The sequence below is a fragment of the Anthonomus grandis genome, chromosome 6 (assembly GCF_022605725.1).
Source record: "Anthonomus grandis grandis chromosome 6, icAntGran1.3, whole genome shotgun sequence".
Lineage (NCBI taxonomy): Eukaryota > Metazoa > Arthropoda > Insecta > Coleoptera > Curculionidae > Anthonomus > Anthonomus grandis.
The window spans coordinates 10,007,861-10,028,561 of record NC_065551.1 but is presented as its reverse complement, the minus strand read 5'-3'; the positions used below and the strand labels follow the sequence as shown (position 1 = coordinate 10,028,561).

The window sequence follows — 20,701 nt, the reverse complement described above, 5'->3', positions numbered from 1 at the left end:
CACATATTTGTTAGATGTTTACTTACTTTTTTCACTAACCAGTGGCGTGGCGTAGTACCGCTAATCAGCAATACAAGTTTACACAAGAAAATTAGCAATGCCATTAACTTAAAAAGAAATATTATAATTTAATCAATTATTTATTAATAACAAAAAAGTTTAATGTTTAACTTCTGAAATCAATCTAGTTAGCTTTGCTAGTTGCTAGCGATTATTATTTTGGTGGTATAAACGTAAGTATATGACTAGCAATAATTGTTTTAATTGTTGCTTTTTCTTTATTAAATCTGTGATTACTTACACGAAATAAGACCAAACGAGTATTGGAATGTATTTTTTGCATTTAACTCAAAACGGTTCATAAAGAGCTCTGCTAGGAAGGAAGAGAGACAATTATACTATGAAGAACTGTACCTCTCAGTTGTTCATAGTAGAAGTTCTAGAAGAGTATGTCGGGTAAAAGATGCTGTAATTTTTGAAGATGAAATGGGTAAAGTTGTTGACTCCGTAAAATAATATGTGTCTCGGTTTTCTCAATATTTCTCACCCGTTCAGCCAAAACCCTAGTACTAATGTTTGGTGAGTATTCGACAATTCTTAAATTAAAAACAATACTTCCGTAAATTACGCTCATAATTTAAATTTTCCGCGCCCTCCAGTGCCGTAGTAATAAAAATTTATTTGAAGCTATGTTTTGGTCAAAAAAGAAAGAAAATAATAAATTTCTCGAAAAATGTTAAAAATAGGTATAGAAATACCTTATACAAAGACTATAGCAGATAGCAGATCAGAAAATAAAATAATATACAGGGTCTTCCATTAAAAATAACAAAGTTGCTACTACTTTTCGGAATAAGTGGCAACGCTGTATCGCTAAAAATATTTTTAGTCGTTAGATTACCAGCTATTTCCGTTCTCCGTAAACGTCTAAGGTACCATCAACGTCACACTGTATACAGTGTGGCCCAAATTGGGTGTATGGGTATCTTGGAAACCATAAGAGATCGAAAGTTGGTTAAATTGGGAAAGTTTTAGGGCATTTAGTTCCAATTTACTGCCGCTTTTAGAACGATTTTTCTTTTTCCGATTTTGAAATATTTGGAAAAAATCAAAAAGTTCCATTTTTAAAAAAGGTTTGTATTTTTTTTATTTCAACGTATTTTTAAAATCTGTAAAAACATTGTTAGGATAACTTTCTAAGGACAACGCAAACCTGAATTCAGTTTTTATTTTCGATGTTTCGGTTCTGAGATTCCATCCTCAACTTATTTTTTCTTATGGCGGCCATTTTGTTTTTTTGTTAAATTAAAAAGATCTTTTTTTTTTCTTTAAAATGATGTATAATACTTTATGAAAATATTTCATTCTTATGTCAAAAAGTTACAAAGTTCATTTTTTGCGGAGTTGGCCATGACTACCGAGATCATTTGTCGTATAAACAATTATTATTGTTTAATGATTTAGCGTCTTTTGTTATTTTTTTGTTCTTGTTAGTGTTAAATAGTTTTTTTATCTGGTTAATTTCGTTTGTATTTAGTGAGTTTTGTTAATATTCTGAATATATACATTTCCGAAAATGGCCATGCGATATACCAGTGAAGAAAAATTTTGGAATGTTATATTACATATAATAGGAATGCAAATCTTGGAATCGCCAGGTATTTGGAATTGTATCCTGAGAGAAACGAGCCAGGTCCAAGACTATTCGCTAGGCTTATCATGAACCTTAGAACTCAAGGAAGTTTTGAAATATCAACGCCAGAAAATTATCAAAGGGACAATGAAGCTCGCGATGAAAACATTTTAGGCCATTTTAATGCGAACCCGAAAACATTAACCGAAAAGGTGCAACTGATATGAATATACCAAGGACTACCAATCAAAGAGTCCTTAAAAAATTAATATCGTCCATATAAGCCTACTATTGTTCAAAGTTTAAGAGATACAGACTACCCAAAACGAATTGAATTTTCAAACTGGTTTGTAAGGCAATGTCAAGAAATACCTAATTTCAGCAGGGAAATTATTTGGACCAACGAGACGTTTTTTAGAAATTGCGGAGTATTCAACAGGCATAATCGTCATTTTTGAGGATTCACTGAGAATCCTCATGAAGTGGCTAAACGTAGGCTACAAGTAAGATTTAGATTTAATGTATGGTGTCGTATGTACGGTAAGTTAATTACCCACTCCACAAAATTATTTTCAAGTAAAATGCTATAATTGTTTTTAGATAATCACATTATTGGGCCCTTTATTTACAACCAAACACTGACAGGTCAAAGATATTTAAATCTTTTGAAATAGCAAATATTACCTATAATACCTGAAGAACAAAGACGGAGTGATGTGTGGTTTCAACAGGTTAGGTTTTCAACACGCGCATAATGCTCGGGACATTCAAAACTTGTTAACGCAAGCATTTAACAGTAAACTTATCGCGAACTGCGGTACCGTAAATTGGATAGCTAGGCCCTGCGTAAGTTAACTAGAAGTGTTTTAAAGAAATGTGAAAAATGTTCTAACAAAAATAGCCGTCATTTTGAATAGTTTAATTTAATATTATTGCTACAAGTAATTAATTGTTTTATTTAGAAATTACGTAAAAGTATAAGTTAGCAAATTAGTAAGTTAATAATAATTGTGTGTACGACAAAATGCCAATAAAAGTCATGGCCAACTCGAAAAATAAACTATTTAATTTTTTGACGTAAACAAAATATTTTCATAAAGTGTTATACATCATTTTAAAGGAAAAAAAGATCTTTTTAATTTAGCAAAAAAAAAGTTGAGGATGGAATCTTAGAACCGAAACGTCGAAAACAAAAACTGAATTCAGGTATGCGTTGTCCTTAAAAAGTTATCCTAATAATGTTTTTACAGATTTTAAAAATACGCTGAAATAAAAAAAGCCCTTCTTCAAAAATGCAACTTTTTGATTTTTTCCAAATATTTCAAAATTGGAAAAAGATTAAATCGTTCTAAGCGTTCTAAAAGCGGCACTAGATTGGTAACTAAATGCCCTACAACTTTCCCTATTTAACCAATTTTCTATCTCTTATAGTTTTCAAGATCTGTATATATTTAACCTTATCATTTTTCGTTTTTGTCCGGTCGATGTCTACCTACCAAAAATAGATGGGCAATATTGACATTAAAGATTAAAGCTCTATTTATAATAGATATCTAATATTAAATATCTATTTATAATAAATAGCAAAATTTAAAAATTTTAAATAAAATATGGTTAATACAAAAAGTCTAACAAAATATTGGAAGAGGACATTATTAGTCACTTTTATTGGTACATGGTATCGTTTTTGCACCCACCCTTGGTGGCACCGCTCATATCCCTATCATCCAAACATACTGTTTTCTGATGCAGCTTGTCTAAAGGAGATTTCTTTTCTTTTATAGTCTCAGTAAGATTTTCTAATAATATAAAATTTTCTAAATATGGAATAAATTCAGATCTTGTAAATTTGTTCTTGAGGGTCCCATTGCTTATACCTTAAATGATTTCTTTTATTATTTCAGTTTTCTTACAAGAAACTATACTTTCAAAGTTTATAAAGGCCGTTTTCAAAAGAGCTAACTACTGCTACCCTTACAACACGCGGGCCTGCTCTTCCGTAGGCGTTAACGATAATACCCGGACAAATACGAAAAAATATAGTTTCACTCACTGTTTATCAATATTGCCCAAGTTTCTTGGATGCTTACGTTATTGCCCGGCCATTATTGTTAGCATTCAATGCAGACGAAAATATACGATAATAACCGGTCGATATCGTTAATGACTGGATTATCATCATTGTCCGTAGCATATACATTTAATACAGTTAATGTAGATAGAATTACCTATGAACACGATTTTTTTAATAAAACTAATATCATTAGGTGATATTTTAATTTAAAAAAAATTATATATAAAATATTCTTAAATCTACATGTGCATACATTCTTTTGTACAGTAGTTTTTGTTTGGAAAACATTTCATAAAAACAGTATGAGTTAGTAATAACAAAGTTTACTGAATAAAATACAAGTTGCTTCACTCGGCTCTACGCGCCGATTTACCTATTCACCGCCCCTCACTTCATTTGCCGGGCGACGCTCCTACAATCGAATCTGTTGGGTTACACAGTGAGTAGAGTTTAAATCGTTTTGATGTGCGAGCCTTTTATTACTAGTTGTACCGGGTGGACTCAGTGGACTGTTTACTGTCAAATTATTATAATCTATTATATTAAAATGTCGACTTATTGTTCGGTAGACAGTTCATTTCCTGTAGATTATTTTGTCCGACTTTATACGAGAGTTCGTATTTATTTTACCTTAAAATTCGCGAACCAAGATATTAAAGCCGCTAAAAAAAGCAAAGATAGTATGAAGCTCTCTATTTTGCAACATCTGTAAAGATCAAAGATATTATAACTAATGGTGGATTTACACAGACAAATAAAATAAAATAAGAAATAAAATAAGGACTTATTTGACACTTGGTATTTATACAGGCAAATAAAATAACAAATAAGAAATAAGGGTAACCAATTATATGCCAGGTTATAGTACCTCTCTGTCTTGAGAGGGTGTGTTGTGACCAAAATAACGTGCGCAGTTTCGTTTTCACATAAAATAAAATATGAAAGTTGGATTTTGGTCAACTTCTTTGCTATATAAATGCGTTATGGAACTTTTGTACATTTAACTCTTATTTTATTTTTATTTTATTTCTTATTTTACTTTATTTGTCTGTATAAATCCAGCTTAAGAGACTGCATTGTTTACATTTTAAAATGGCAAAATATATTTTTCTCTCAATCTTTTGTCCTTCTTTTACAATATTGCAATTTTGCCAGAGCTATTATCCGCTTTTTAAGTATTAAAAAATGTAATACCTTTTAAAGGTTATTTGAGTCGGAAACATAACTGAGCTTATAATGAAAAAAAAACTAATCAAAAATTAATAAAATTCATAGAAAAATCGACTTAATTTAAAAGCCAAAATATTAATAAAAGCAGCAATCCAAACAAAAATGTCTTGGAGCATTAAAAAATTTAGTTACTTCGGCAACGTTGCGCTACAGTCTTACACACGTTTTACTATTATTCGAGTTCTGTCAAAAATTATGAATGAATGAATCTCGAGCGATGTTGCCAAATAATTAAAACAAATAAACGCTTTAAATTATTGAGTCTAAGGGTGTATTTTGTGTTTAGAGTGTGTTTTATCAGTTTTTTGTTGTTAAATAAACGATCATGGTGCATTCTTGTGTAGTAAAGAGAGCAGAGCATTAAAATCCAAATTTCATCGGTAAGTTTATTTGTTTACGTTTAAACCAGCAAAAGACTTTTATATTTTTACCATCAGCGCCGTCACATGAAAAATATTACGGTTAATTAATAATGTAATGACATTTTTCGCCTCTATTTAAAATTGCACAAGAGCGACGAAAACAACACGTATAGATATAGAAAATTATTTGTACACTACACAATCCTTTCTCCATCCTTTTCTCTCTCACTACTAATTTTAAAACAATAAAATTCCACATTATTGGGCTGGTCATGAATGAAACATTAAGTTTATTACTTATAATGTCTTTGGTAATGCTATTATTAGTCTGACAAAATAACAAAAACGTCAAAAAGTGTAGTAATCAATCATTTAAAATTCAAACATGTCATTACTTAGTAGTTATGTCTATCTTTAGTTGTTAAGTTTAGTAACAGTGATATATGCATTTTTTCACACAAACTTTTGACTTTGATTTAAAAATAAATCCTAATGAAACCAGTCGTACCAAAACAACCTTTAATAAGATACCTAAGTACCTAATTATTAACAAAACAATTTAACCATTTAGTTCTTGAATTAGGTAAACTTTGATAATATAAAATTTATTTAGTTTGGTGGTTATAAAAACAAATAATTTATAGTATTATCAATTTACATATTTTTTCCCAAGTAGGTACATTAAATAATAATTTTATTCCAGATAATAAAGTTATTATAAAATCGTGCTCCGTCTTCCCCTACAGTTCGAATTAGACGAAACTCGTAAAATAATAGGTATCTTTTACCAGAATTCCCCTGTACATTTTTTGCTAGTTCCCCGTCGCGTCGGCGAGGAGCTCGGCGGCCTGCCTTTGAGATCGAAAGATAAAAGGTTTTTCGCCGAGTGAAGCAACTTGTATTTTATTCAGTAAACTTTGGTAATAATATCGGTATTAAATTTAATAATTCGTTACTTTCTAAATATTCATGTGTAGTCAATCACGAAAGAAAACAATGTAAAAATTGTGTAGTTTTTTTGGTCCCAACATTTGTTAACAAATTCAAAATAACGCAAATATTTTACTTTTAACAAATAAGTTCTATAATTCTAGTAGTCAAAATTTAAGTTATTAAGTAATTATATAAGTTAATGAAATATTCATTGACACACATGTCGTAATATAAAATCTAACTTAATAGGTTACCTGGACGAATATAGCACCCTTCCATCATGATAAAGCCTAACAAATTGATTAGGGGTCGTAATGGTATGAAGATAAGACTGCTTGGCGTTGTAAAAGTAAGTATCAGGCTTCCAAATGCGCTCCAGCATTGTTATACTAAGTGCTAATGTACCGTTATCGGGTCCAGAAAATGACAACCGTCGATCGATCCATGATTGCCTAAAGTAGCAGTCCATAGAGTAGGTCTGAAATTAAATGATAGCAAATTAGCGTATGCTTAATACCGTTAATTTTGGTAAGGTTTTACGAATTAAAATGAATTGTATCTCAGCGAAAAAGCATTTGGGGAAACGGGGTGGCTAAGTTTATTGAAGGATGTGTCGCTTGTGCTAATTAGATTTATTAAATGTATTCTCCTTTTTGAGCTTTTTACTTAAAAACCGACTATGTCGTTTCTTGATATCGAATATGTAATTATACAAATGTTTCTTATTTCCAAAAAGTTTTTAAATAAGATTAGGGATTTAACTCGTAAAATGTGATGTAATAAATTTTTTGATGTAATAAAATGTGACGTAATAAACTTTTATTTTAGTATAAAAAAAATACAAAATTAAATATTTTGGTAGCTAAAAATTGATTTATCCAAAACATAAAAAAGTTCCATATTAGAAAATTATATATGTATGTTGTTACATACATGTAAAATTTTCAGGTTAAACGATAAAACTGAAGAAATCCAAGATTCAGAAGCATAAAGGAAAAGAAAAGGCAGTCTTTTGAGAGAACTGATGATAGATAGACCGGCTTCGGATCACTAGTTCTTTTATTTTATTCGCGACGGTACTTTATACTGACGTAATTAAGTGTGTGTTTTCATGAATTACGAGTTTTACTTATAACGAACCTGTCCGCCGAACATAATAATACTGATTCTCCGACATGTATAAATACTACCAATGTAGTGTGCCAGCGAGTAGTCTGGTCTGACTAGTAGCACTAATATTACTAACAGTAATTCTTCTTGTATTAGAACTTGCCTGAAAAAAAGCTCACTGTCATTATCCGCCTTTATACTTTTTTGTCTTTACACTTTCTTTATACTATACAGACTATAGATTACTTAAAAAAATAGAACTAAGATTAATAACGCCATGAAACTTGAGCTTTTAACATTAATATAAAATATACTAACATAACAAACACTCATTTAAAAGAATATGATAAAGTATAATGTTTTAATTATATGCTCTATAATTTAAACATTTAGAATATAGAAAACAGCATGGGCGGAAAAAAGTATCATTACCCATTTAATATAAATAAGCACATACAAATAAAAAATAAAACTATTGCTGTTTAAGTATTACACATTTTTATTGACATCGACTAAAAATATTAAGAAAATTACTTATCTAAATTTTTTGTATAGACCTTTTATTTTCACTTAAATGACGATAAATACGATGAAATCGTGCCGATGAAAAGACCGATAAACTGGGGACAGCTTTAAACACCCTTTTTTCCCTGTATTATCTCAACATTGCAATTAACCAGCAGCATACGGATTTGCAAAGAAAGACCGCGTAATGCAGGTATGTATCAGCATAGGTCCTCAATGTGCTCTAAAAATAAAAATATTAAAGCAGTGGCCCTTAGTTTTATTATTCTATGAGCGCATTATAATTGTTATTTTCTCTCGTTTCTTAGTTGTCAAAGTTTGAAAAGTTGCATATATTTTTTGGTTTTGTGTTAATAGATATTTCAGTGTTTTGGTGGGATAATCTTTTAGTGTTGTCTGTTGTTATTTCTGATTTATTAAAATGATATTTTGGGGTCCATTATGCCCTTTAAAATGATGTACCACACTTAGGGTAGCCATTGAAAATATATAAGAATGAGGTCGATTTTTAAAATATTTAAACTGAGCAAACAGTCACAATAAAATTAGATAAGCCACCATCACAGTCCGAACGAGTCAGTCACGAATACTAGAATACGCTTCAAAAACAGGCATAAAAAAAATATATAAGATTAAACGACTTACCTGTAGGAAGTTCAATCTTTATTATACGAGTAGCCACGTCCTTATATAGAAAACTCTGTAGTAACGCCTCTGGTGTTACATTACGCACTGAAAATAAGAAAGAGTGGGAAAAAATTCGATCTCAACCCCCCTGGGTTTTCTCGGTACAATCGTTATTACGTTGAAGTCTCTATTAGCTTAAAAATCAGCCTAGGATTGTGGGGTGGGTTACTCTATCCATATAAGGACGTGGCTACTCGTATAATAAAGTTTGAACTTTCTTACAAGTAAGTCGTTTAATCTTATATTATATTTCTTAGGCACGTCCTTATATATAACACTCTGTAGATGCTCAAAGTAAATATCTGATTTTTGAATAAAACGATGAACCTGTCGAATCTTACATACTTAATGTATTATATAGATTCATACCGGGTGTTCATTTGAAGACTTCCCACCACGGATTTATCAAAAACCACTGTTTAAAAAAAAAACGCCGAAATACGTCAAAAGGTTTGTCAAGGGGGACAACTTTCTAACCTAAAATTACTTTACTCCTTTTCACCCTCTGCCCCCCAGGGTCATTCCCTTAAAAATTTTAAATGGCAAGGGGTATCGAGTAATAGCTTGTTTAAAATGTCTTTCGAAGTCTTTTATTTTGATTTTTGATTTTGTTAAATCGGTCGATTCGTTTTCGAGAAAATTAGAAAAATCTTTGTTTATCTTAATTTGTTCAGATTGAAAACAAAAACATGAAAATATCAGTTTTTATTTCAATAAGTGTTCAAAATGTTGCCCGTTAGGGTTTGCCAAACAATGATATAGGCGATGTTCAAATTCCTGACGGACATTTTCAAAAACATGTTGTGAGATATCATGTCGATGATGCGTTGACGAAGTTCATCTAAACTTTTAGGTTGGGGAGTAAACACAATAGATTTCAAATGACCCCATAGAAAAAAGTCTAACGGCGTTATATCAGGAGATCTAGCAGGCCATTCTATAGGCCCCATTCACCCTATCCATTTAGCTGGAAACTTGTAGTCTAGCCATTGCCGAACGGAAAGAACATATTGAGGAGGAGCGCCGTCTTGCTGGAAATATATTTCAGCCTCATCATGTATAGGGTTTCCATCATCATCGATTTGGTTTTTAATGGATTCAGTGATAAGCGGATTGATGGTATTTTCCAACATATCCAAATAAATGTCTCCATTTAAATTTCCGTTAATAAATAATGGCCCAATCACTTTATTTCCTAAAATGCCTGCCCATACATTAATTTTTTGAGGGTACTGGGTATGCCCTTCTACAAATGCATGAGGATTTTCATTGCTCCAATATCTACAGTTATGCTTATTAACAAATCCATTTAGATAAAATATGCATTCATCGCTGAAGCAGATATTCTTTACATGAATAGTATTATCATTAATCGCTTCAGTCATTTTTTCACAAAACTCAACTCGCCTATCGAAATCGTCTTCGGTTAACTCTTGCAATATTTTCATTTTGAAAGGATGAAATTTATGAAGTTTGGTAACTGTGTGAATAGAGCCTAATAAAATACCAGTGGGAGCAACAATTTTGCGTAATGAAAGATTAGGATTTATTCCAAAATGACCCAAGACTTCAACTTGAGCGGCTTCATCCAAAATTCGCCGATGATCACGTTTTTTATTTGCAACAGATCCAGTTTCAGTAAACTTAGTAACAAGGTCTAAAACATACCTATGCGAATTTATCTTCTCCGGATGTCTGGCGTTAAACGTGACGGCAGTTTTCCGAGCACATTGATTTTGGGCACCATAAATTAGAATAATTTCCACTCTTTCGACTAGCGTGTAAACCATTTTGGAAGTAAAATCTTCAATTCAACAAATAAATTTTCACTATTCCAAGACTGTCACAAATGTAACTGACGGCAAAATAAATTCTTTAGTTTCCTTAGCAACTATAAATAACCAAGCAGGTATAACAATAAATACAGTTCGCCCAGGACAGAAAAAAATTCAGGTTGTTATTTAGTTTTTTCCACGTCTAATTTTTGGAATTGCTGTTTATGTTGGTAGTTTCCGTTTTAAATTATAAATGAATTGTAGATTTGGCAAACTCTAACGGGCAACATTTTGGACACTTGAATTGAAATAAAAACTGATATTTTCATGTTTTTGTTTTCTAATCTGAACAAATTAAGATAAACAAAGATTTTTCTAATTTTCTGAAAAACGAATCGATCGATTTAACAAAATCAAACGTCAAAATAAAAGACTTTGAAAGACCTTTTAAACAAGCTATTACTCGATACCTCTTGCCATTTAAAATTTTTAAGGGGATGAACCTGGGGGGCAGAGGGTGAAGTAATTTTAGGTTAGAAAGTTGTCCCCCTTAACAAACCTTCTGACGTATTTCGGCGTTTTTTTTTAAACAATGGTTTTCGATAAATCCGTGGTGGGAAGTTTTCAAATGAATACCCTGTATATAATATCATTGGGATACTTATAAATAAATTAAAGATAAATTATTAAAGATAAAGGTAAGATTTAACAACTTATTTGAAATCTAGAGATCTAAGAGGTATAAATTAACTATTATGTAGTATCTGGCATAAACATTTTTATGTATTAAGAGCCCTGACTACCTACCATAATATTGAAAAAATAGAAAATGGAATTGTGGTAAAAGTATTCCATGAAAATTGATAAGATTTGGTAGTTGTTTAAAGATGTTGATAAGGAAGGAAGCAATGTTTTTTTTTCTTAAATTTTCAAAAAAAAGTTATAAAATTTTGAAAATTATACAGGAATCAGAAAAATAAATACTAAGTACCCTTTAGCATATGATTACAAATAATATTTGTAAATATACTTTTATTTATTTTTGCAATATATGCCCTAGGAACACGATTTTTATTAAAATCATATTATTTCGTGCAAAATTGGAGATGAGGGCTACTAAATGGGATCTTTTGGCAAGCGTGCTTCCGTCGTATGTTACTGCGGCGGTCGGCCGTCGGTAAATCCTCAAGACGTTAATAATTAGTAATAGTATAGAGAGTTGTATTTTTTGTGTTTTCGTGGAGTGTTTTGGAAAAGATGGATCGCGTATCAAAAGCTCTAAAAGAAAATAAAAGAAAGAAGCTATGCATAAGCACGCATCGTAAAAATCGACGGCTGCTTATGAAGCGAAGGTAAATGTACTTAATAATAATATTTAAATTTAGTAAATTATTTATAACGAGTATAAATATATTTTTAAAGTAAATTGTGAGTGAAAGGCTTAAAAAAATATTTTTGCAATTCATCATAATCATCATAACATTGTATTAGATATACGGCGGGGAGGGTCGATAAACATGATTTTATTTAGTTTTCGATATTTATAATATATCGACTGTATCTCCTTTTTTTTAAGATTTTGAATTTTTTTTGGAAGTAAAAATTTTGTTTTCACAAATCTTGAACAAAATTTTCCTATTATACAGGGTGTTACAAAATTCGGTGCAAATAATTAAAGAGCGTATTGTTAGAGTTAAAATAAGACTTTTTTTCCTATAAACATGTGTTCTAAAATGCAGCCTACAGCCCGCGCAAATTACTTAACGAAAATCGATTTGGAACACTTAGTTAGAGTCCTAAATGTTTTGGGTCCTTTTGACATTTTCCATCCTAAAAATGGTGTAAACCCAATTTTAGGAAAGGATTCAGGGAGGCTTACCCATTTGATGGCCCACTTTTTATGTTTTCAATAAAAAATTTGAAAATGTAAAACACCTCAAATTTTCGTTTTTTGCATGTTTTAGTAAAATTAACTTGATTTGACATAAAACAGGCACAGCTCACTTCGTGCACATGCATAGTTGTAGTAACGATTCCAAATAATCCATTTTCTTTAAGCAATTTGCGCGTGCTCTAGCTCCGAGGAGGTGCATTTTAGGTCACATGTTTATAGGAAGAAAAAGACTTATAATATTTAAATATTTGCACTGAATGGTGTAACACCCTGTATATACAGGATTTTCCATAAATAATAGTAAATAATTTAACAGCAGATTCCTTGTAGAAAAAGAATGAGGTCACGTTAAATTTTCTCAGTTCATAAGTAAAAGATAACCAAGATACAGGACGATAAAATTGATATAATTTTTTTGAATTTTGGCCACACATTCAAAATTTATTTTTCGCTTTTAACAAAATTTAGCATGAGATTTTCTTCTAATATGAGAAATCTAAAAATCAACTTTTTTTAAAATTATATCATAGAAGGCGCCACATGCACATTTTTATTTTTTATAAACTCTGTAACTTTTTTAGGTTTAGTATAATTTAATTTTTTATTCAAAATATGCATTGTGCAAACAGTGCTGCTTAAAAAAAGTTCACTTAACTCGCTGCGATTAACCCTTTTAGAGATATTTACATTTAAAGTTTTCAAAGCACTCAAAAAAATGACATTGATAAACTATTTAAATTCCTTGAAAAACCTTGAAAAAATAATAAAATACAAAAGATAATTTTGAAAAAATTATCAATATTTGCCAGTAAATGATCGATATGATTTCGCCATTTGTATCAATACGTTTTCAAATTCTTTTACGGAAAAATTGCGAACTCTTAAAAAAATAATTACCCATTCGAAAAACTCAAGGTCCATGCATGTTATATGCATTAAGTAACAATAAATAACATTAACTAACAGAACTAACAAATATTTGGGAAGATACGCAATCCTGTGATAGAAAATGTACCCGGTCGACATCAGATTGCCGTTCAGTTTTGTACACCGTGTGGTGCTGTCGAAGCGGCAAATCTAGGAACGATTTATTTAACTGAGTGGACTTCTTAAGTCAGGTTTTCAACATCGCTGGAATCTCCGATTACGCGGCCGTGTTGGTTATTTTCTTTGAGACATAGGATGACGCTGCCAACTATGTTTTTATTATTTTTTTAAACATGCAACAAACACGGTGGTGTCATTTAGGTAGTCAAGTGATGAGTGATGTACTTAAGGGTAGAGGCATGTTGTAATTTCTTACAAGTTAAATCTTATAAACAAATAAATACTTTTTTACCAAAATATATTTTTGAGACAAAAATTAATACAAAAATATATATAAAAAGCTATTTTTACAAATTTACCAACAAAGATTAATACAAGTTATAATTCCAACAACAAACATAATGGTTTTTCCATTTTGTGTCCAAGAGGGTCAAGTTTTTAAATAAAAAGCCTGTTGTACTTAATTAACTAAAAACTAATATAAAAAAAATATGTGGAACAAATTTTAACATATAAGTAGGTTTCACATAAATATTATAAAGAACAATTGAAATAATTCATAAGACTTAATACCTATGGTAATAAACCTTCTTGATAGTTCAATATTTTTTTGTAAAAAGTATTAACATTTTGTCATGAGATTCAATATCTGAAAAATTGTGCAGCGTAGCAAGATCTATCTGTGCAGTAAAAGGTTTTTAGTGAGGATGTCCATAAAAATAGAAAATTGGCCACATTTTAAGTTTTAAGCGTCACAGGCAAATTCTCAATTACCAGTTGTTAGAACTAAACTTAAAACTATGACAAGACCCCGCATCACGGTTATACAGGATGTCAATAGAGGTGGTATAATTAGAGGTAAGTTGAGCAATATAGTGTTTCTTTTATAAAAAAATATTATAAAATTCAAAAACTTCGTAAATTTTGCAAAAAACTAAAATTTGGCAAAATCATTTTAATTTTTTTTCTGGCGTTATTTGAAAATATATAACAAAATTATTTATTAAACACTTTAAATTTAAAATACGACGTTCTGTCTTTAGAGAGCTATCATCAACTTTGTTTTTCTTTGTAGGCGCTATATTGACCATTTGCAGTTTTAAATAGCTCTTTTAATTATCTTTTTAATAAGATATCTTGTATTTCGAATGTGGATTTAAGATCACCCCTATAATATTATATACTTATGTTTCTATCGCTCACGGAACTATTGCCAAAATTACGTGTTGGAAATGCAAGTATGATACACTATCGAAAAGGTAATTAAAAGAGCTGCTTAAAATTTTAAAATTCCGGCGACCATCACAAAACCAACCATTATAATGGAAAGTGTATACAGGGTGACCCCTTTGGACAGGCTGAGATACAGCCCTAAAATCTTAAATAGAAAGATACATAGTCAAATGAGATATCATCATGAAGCTCTTGAAAAATGCTTTCCAATGATACTATAGAAAATCACGTTTTAGAAAATTTTTCTCTGCTTATCAAGGAAACCACACTATAGTCAAAGAAATTCATCCCTCACGTCGCACCGACCAAACCAAAATTAAAATAACTAGAATTACATAAATAGGTCAGCCAAAAAGATGAAATGCCAGACGATCGAGAGTGCCTACATTACTTTTTACTAAATAAAATTGTTATTGCTTTTGTTCCAATTTCTTTTACCGAAAAAAGGTTTGAGGCTTTTAAAAAAATGATCAAGGAGAAATAAATAAAGCTCCTTCTATGATTCTAAAACACCAAAGCGATTAAAAAACTTTAAACAATACAAAATCTTCAAAAATATTTTATGCTAAATATTCAATACTACTTTCAAGAATAATAACCAATATTGGTATCTGCCTGATTTTAAGACCATCTCATATAGAATAATATGTACCCCTTCCATAATCTTTGGGTTTAACAAAGCAATAATCAAATAATTTTCATTATTCTCAATATTAAAACAAAAACGAAAATATCTTAATTTTTCAAACAGCTGATCAAGTCTATTATAACACCCTTTAAAACACCGTTCTCTACAAGCCAAAAATAAAAGCATTTAATAAAATATTTCTAATTCCCAGAATTTTATTTCCGTTTCAACACCCGCCTTCCCTCTACGCGCAGCCCTTAGTGGCCCTACAGCCGAAGGTCTTTTACGAAACTAACGATTTAGAAATAACATGTTAGTTACGCTATTTGTGGAAAAATTTTTAAAGCTGGTCTAGTATAGTCGCCAACGCCTCCTTCAGTGTACAGGTGATTGCCCTTACACTTGTGGCAATGCGGTTTCAAGTTCAAGTTCAAACTTATGGTTTACCAAACAGCGATTTCACTGTCTAATATTCCCTATCTTGTTGATGGTATACGTTTTAAATCACTCAACTCGACCCTTTGTATTCAGGAGAATGTCGGTTTTATAGATAATTTCTTAATATTTTGGGACGAGGAACCAGATTAAATCCGTTTGCCTTTTGCATCCTGGAACAATTCCTCTTTTATGTCGGCAATATCGAGGTTTCTGTCAAAACCTCTCAGGATAATATTTAACTTTCCGTCTTCCTCAAAGAAGAAGGAGTGAAACTCCATCTTCCGTTTCCTGATGAGTTTTGTGTTGGTGCTCCTGAGTGATTTTAGGGAAAACTAATTATTTTAAGGAAAACTATTAATTAATATTTCATGGCCCAGTTTAAGATGTCTCTGACAAGCACCTTTAATATCTTGGAAATTTTCGATTTAGCACTTCTCCCTGTTCCAGCTATTGACAGATTATTAAAAGAAATATATAATGATTTGTTTTTTTAACATTTACCTCGTCCATTATCTTGCTTGTTCTTTTTACTATTAATAATAGCATCTAAGAGTCCTGAGGAACCAGAATTCTGCAAATCGTTAATTATTTCCTGCCGGTTAGATGAGTGCATTTCCTTCTCCCGAAGAGACGAGGAGATGTTTGCATCCTCCCTGGATCTCTTTTTAGATTGCTCATTTTAATTTTTAATGTTTTTCTGGTCCTTTAGTAGTTTCAGATGCCTTGTAAGTTCTTTATTTTATTTCCTTAGTTTTTAATTCTTATTAATAACTTTTCGAGTTAATTTTCAAAAGCTGCTCGTTAAATGTTTTTTTTGTTATTGAGATGGTTAATTTGTTCATTCCTCCAAGGCCTTTAACTTTTCATTTAGTTTGACCTATGGGGGGAGAATTAACTTTATTGTCCGGATATTATTGTTGCATTGGAACTAATCTTCGTTGAACTGAATGTTGGAATGAATATTAGTTTGGTATGTAGTAGTGTTATTAAGAATAGAACGAAAATATATTGATACTCAATTACTACTGCTAGAATGAATGAATAATAAAGGAAATTAAAAACATCATAAATAACATTCAAAAAATGCCCAGTGGCGTGTGCAATTTTAAATAATAAAGATTATGAAGTACTAAATATACAAATTAAAAAAAAACCCTGAACAAAATGAAAAAATCCTTCCACTAAATCGATTAACATCTTCGCTGGAATCAGCATGTTAACGGCGAAAGAACTTCGAAAACTATATTACAAATTTTACCAGCTTCGAAATATTCTAAATGGAAAAACAATAAAAATAGTTTATATAATTCTCTTGTAGAGTCTATTTTAAGATACTGTTTACCAATTTGGGGTAGTCTTCGCGAAACTGCATTGCAGATTTTAAAAATGTGCTGAAAACAAAATCTTATAATTATAATTCTATACAAAAATAGCCAGTATCTTACAATTAATCTTTATTCTGAATTTAATGTTTTAAACCTAAGAGGCTTATTTGTAAGTAAAAGTCTTTATTTCTATAAAAAAATAAAATATATTTTCACTGAGCTTGGTCATCATTCATGTTTTTTTAACAAATCTCATTTGCAATGAAATATATCAGAAATATTTTTGCTTCTGAAAATTCTTAAAATTTTACCACAAAATTTAAAAATAAAAATTGAGGGAAACCATAACCAAACAAATTTATATATTGTACTAACACAGTTTATTACACGAAATTATAATAGTTTTAAAAACTGATAAAGTAATTTAAAGTGTAATTGTATGTTGTTGTTAATGTGTGTATTAATGCGGATTTTAAATATTGTTTTTGATTATCAATTTACGTAGTTGCCATTTGTCATAAAATTATAATTCCCTAAAAGTTAATTCACTTGTTTTACAATTTTGTTTAAATTTTTAATTTCTTTCTAGTTACTTCTTGTACCTCCTCCGCTCCTCTGTTCCTTATAATAGAATAACATATTTATTTATTTAGAAAGGAAATAAAAACTTTTTTGTTTCCTTTGTAAAAGCAGGCTCCTTTTGAAATCCTCAGCAACTAGAATAGAAAACAGATGGCTTAGAAAATGCCTTATTTTGATTCTTATCATTATTATTATATTATATTTTTTATTATTAAAGTACCTTCTTAGCAATGAGCTTAATATTTGGCATGTTCTTGACAGCTGATTGATAAGTTTTAGCAAATTTGAATAGAGATTTGGGCAGATGCCGGCCCTATGGTCAATGGCTTTCCAATTATCTAAGTTTTGTATTGAGTTATACAAAAGTGAATCCTAGCTTTCAAACAATATATTTTAAAGACAGTATTAAAGTATGATGAATAGACTATATTTTTCTGGTTCTACCAACGGTATTTTTAAAACAAACAGAACTATAAAATCTTATTGATACGCTTGTAACTCAATTATTTCTAAATAATGGGTAACAAGTAAAATAAATTGGAACATTTATATTTATTGGTTTGAATTTTCTGATTAGCATTCCGTAACTTTGAAAATGCTTCTTTAGCTGATCTAAGATATCAGAAATATTTGGTAATGAATATTTATCATTGACAGTTCTTTTATTTAATCATCGATAATCAGTACGATATATATAGCTATTTTACACCTTAACCTAACAATTTTTTTATTTCAGTTTCTACTTCTTCTTTAAGAATTTGAATATATCGGTACGATGTTTGAAATATAGACTTAGTGTTTCCTCTTTAATTTCACTTGTAAATGTTCATTTAGTTTTTTTTAAAGAAAAAATATCTTCAAAATCTAAACAAACATATATAATTGCCTCTTTTTCTTCAGAGTTTAGATGATTACATCTTGATTAAATCTTCTCTTTTAAAAATTATTGTTTTGCTGTGAATAATTTCTTTTAGGTTACATGTTGCGTTTATCTTAATAGCGAGTTTTAATTTTCAAAATATGATAATTGTAATTCTCGTTTAAAACATATTTGCGCTTCTAGTCTAGAATTATTCGCTCAATTTCTATGCACAAAACGAGGTTCTAAGCAGATAAATTAGATTTTTGAATATTAGTAAGAATTTTAGCATTTAACTTCCGAACGATTAGAGCATTTTCATTATTTAATTGTCTAGTTTATTGTAAATCTTGAATAAGTGGATATAAATCCCGTTGTGCAGCTCTAATCTTTAATCCATTTTTTATATTAATGAGTAATAAAAAATGTCAAGAAATTGATTTAAAAAAATGTGATCATCATTTGGCACTATAGACAAGATTTCAGAAAATTTGTATAGTTATAGCTTTTGCCGCATATGAATAAATCAATAAATATAAAAATTTCAATCTTTAATTATGGCAAAGCGTAATTTGATCGTTATTTAAACATAGTTTAAAAACTTTAAAAAAAAAAATTATGAAAAAAAAAATTGTGTCTTTTTTTAAAAATTATTTGAAGCCGTAGAGCAGCATTTAACATCGCGCGTCCCTCCGTCCCATCTCATTCGTTTCTGGTTCACCGTCGTTCACTTTTGTTAGCTTTCGCTGAGTCACGTTGGTCATATTTCGCTGAATTTGTTGTGCTTTAGGTTGTGAAAATATTGACCTTTTAAGACAGATTTAAAGTCTTAAAAAAGTCTATTTTTACTTTTAGTTCTGTTAATATTGGAAAATATAAAAAAGAAGTTAACAATAGGTCTAGAAGTAGGATTCTCCGATCACCACGTTCCCTAAGCAGAGAATATAAGGACCTATGCCGTAAAATTGAGGGGCTTGAAAAGGAGCATTCTAGAGGGTCGCGGTCTTTGTCTAATAGTGCTTGTGAAAATTCGCAGTTGCGACGTTCTAGATCTCGGTATCGTGGGTGCCGTTCTCCGAATAAGACGGGCTCACGTAGAGATAGGGATAATGAAATAAAACGACGCCATCGTCAGCATAAACGTGAGAGTCCCAGCACGAGTGTTGCGATTTCACTTTATAGTCGAGGCCTTATGTCGCGTACTATGGCAAACAGTTGCAGGCCGAGCATTAACTACGAAGGAGTTGAGCCAGACCGGCTCAAGGAGTTATTCAAAATACACCAGCAATGACTAACTTCTCTTAATTTTGATCCAACATATACGTTTATTATCCGATGAGATTAGGAATATGTTGGGATCTAACCCTACTAGCACGAAAAAACCTAGTTAATAAAAAAACTAAAATAAATTCAGCCATTGAACCAATATGGTCTAATAATTTGCATCTGGACTTGACTAAAGACGAGGCTGATGAGTTTTGTAAGAAACACGAATTTCCGGAAAATTGCAAACTGTTTATGCCTCCAAAAATGAACCCTGACATTGACAAGTGGTGAACACTTTATATTCTATGAGGGACCTACTGACTCAGACTGGTTATCAGTCTATTTTAGGCCAGTGCCTTTCACCTCTGGGTTTGGGTTAAATGCTCTCTTAGCGGATGATTTAAATATTCCCAAGAAAACTAAGGAAAAGGTAGTGGTACCAGTGGCAGATGCTGGACGGATTTTATGTAACCTTTGTAATTCGGTCTCGAATAAGAGACGACAGTTAATTACTCCTTTAATGAACAAACAAACTGAAATAACAAACTGAAAAAAATAACAATTTGGTTGATAAAATTCCTCCTGTGAAATTTTTGTTTAACACTAATTTGCGGGAGAAAATACAGGCCTTTAAGAGAATGAAGAAAGTTAAAAAGGAACTGCGACCTTTAACATCTCAGCTTACACTCCTTATGTGCAGGCAGAAAAGAAAACAGGAGGGGTCAACAAGCCTACTGTGGGTGTGTCGGAAAACAGGAGGTGCTCGTCCCATCAATAGAGGGAGGTAAGGACACAAAAGGGGCACCAAGAAAGTTTGTAACTCATAACTCAAAGGAGGCGCTAGAAGTAGTATTAGCTATTATTAAGCTAGTATTAAGAATAAGCTAGTATTAGGGATATTTAGTATTATTATTGCTGGTGCTATTTCGCAGTGTTTTTAACTGAATGGAAAGAAGTGAGCACAAATACCTCTGTTTAATTCTTAAATAAAGGCTATAAAATTGAGTTTCATCAGTTTTTGACAATTATTACATGAACAAAAATATAGTTAGTTTGCAAGAGGAGGCTCTTTTGTCCTTCAATTGTTCAGAAATCAAAAA

The 20,701-nt window shown here is 30.8% G+C and overlaps 1 protein-coding gene across 5 annotated transcripts in view; it reads right to left on the bottom strand.

Moving 5' to 3' along the window:
• Nucleotides 1-20,701, bottom strand: part of LOC126738054 (gamma-aminobutyric acid receptor alpha-like) — a 332,395-nt gene that overhangs the window by 174,346 nt on the left and 137,348 nt on the right. For all 5 annotated transcript variants that reach the window (XM_050443226.1, XM_050443225.1, XM_050443228.1 and 2 more), the window contains one exon: nt 6,487-6,710. In XM_050443226.1, the coding sequence (XP_050299183.1) occupies nt 6,487-6,710 (224 nt within the window). The remainder of the gene's footprint in view (nt 1-6,486; nt 6,711-20,701) is intronic.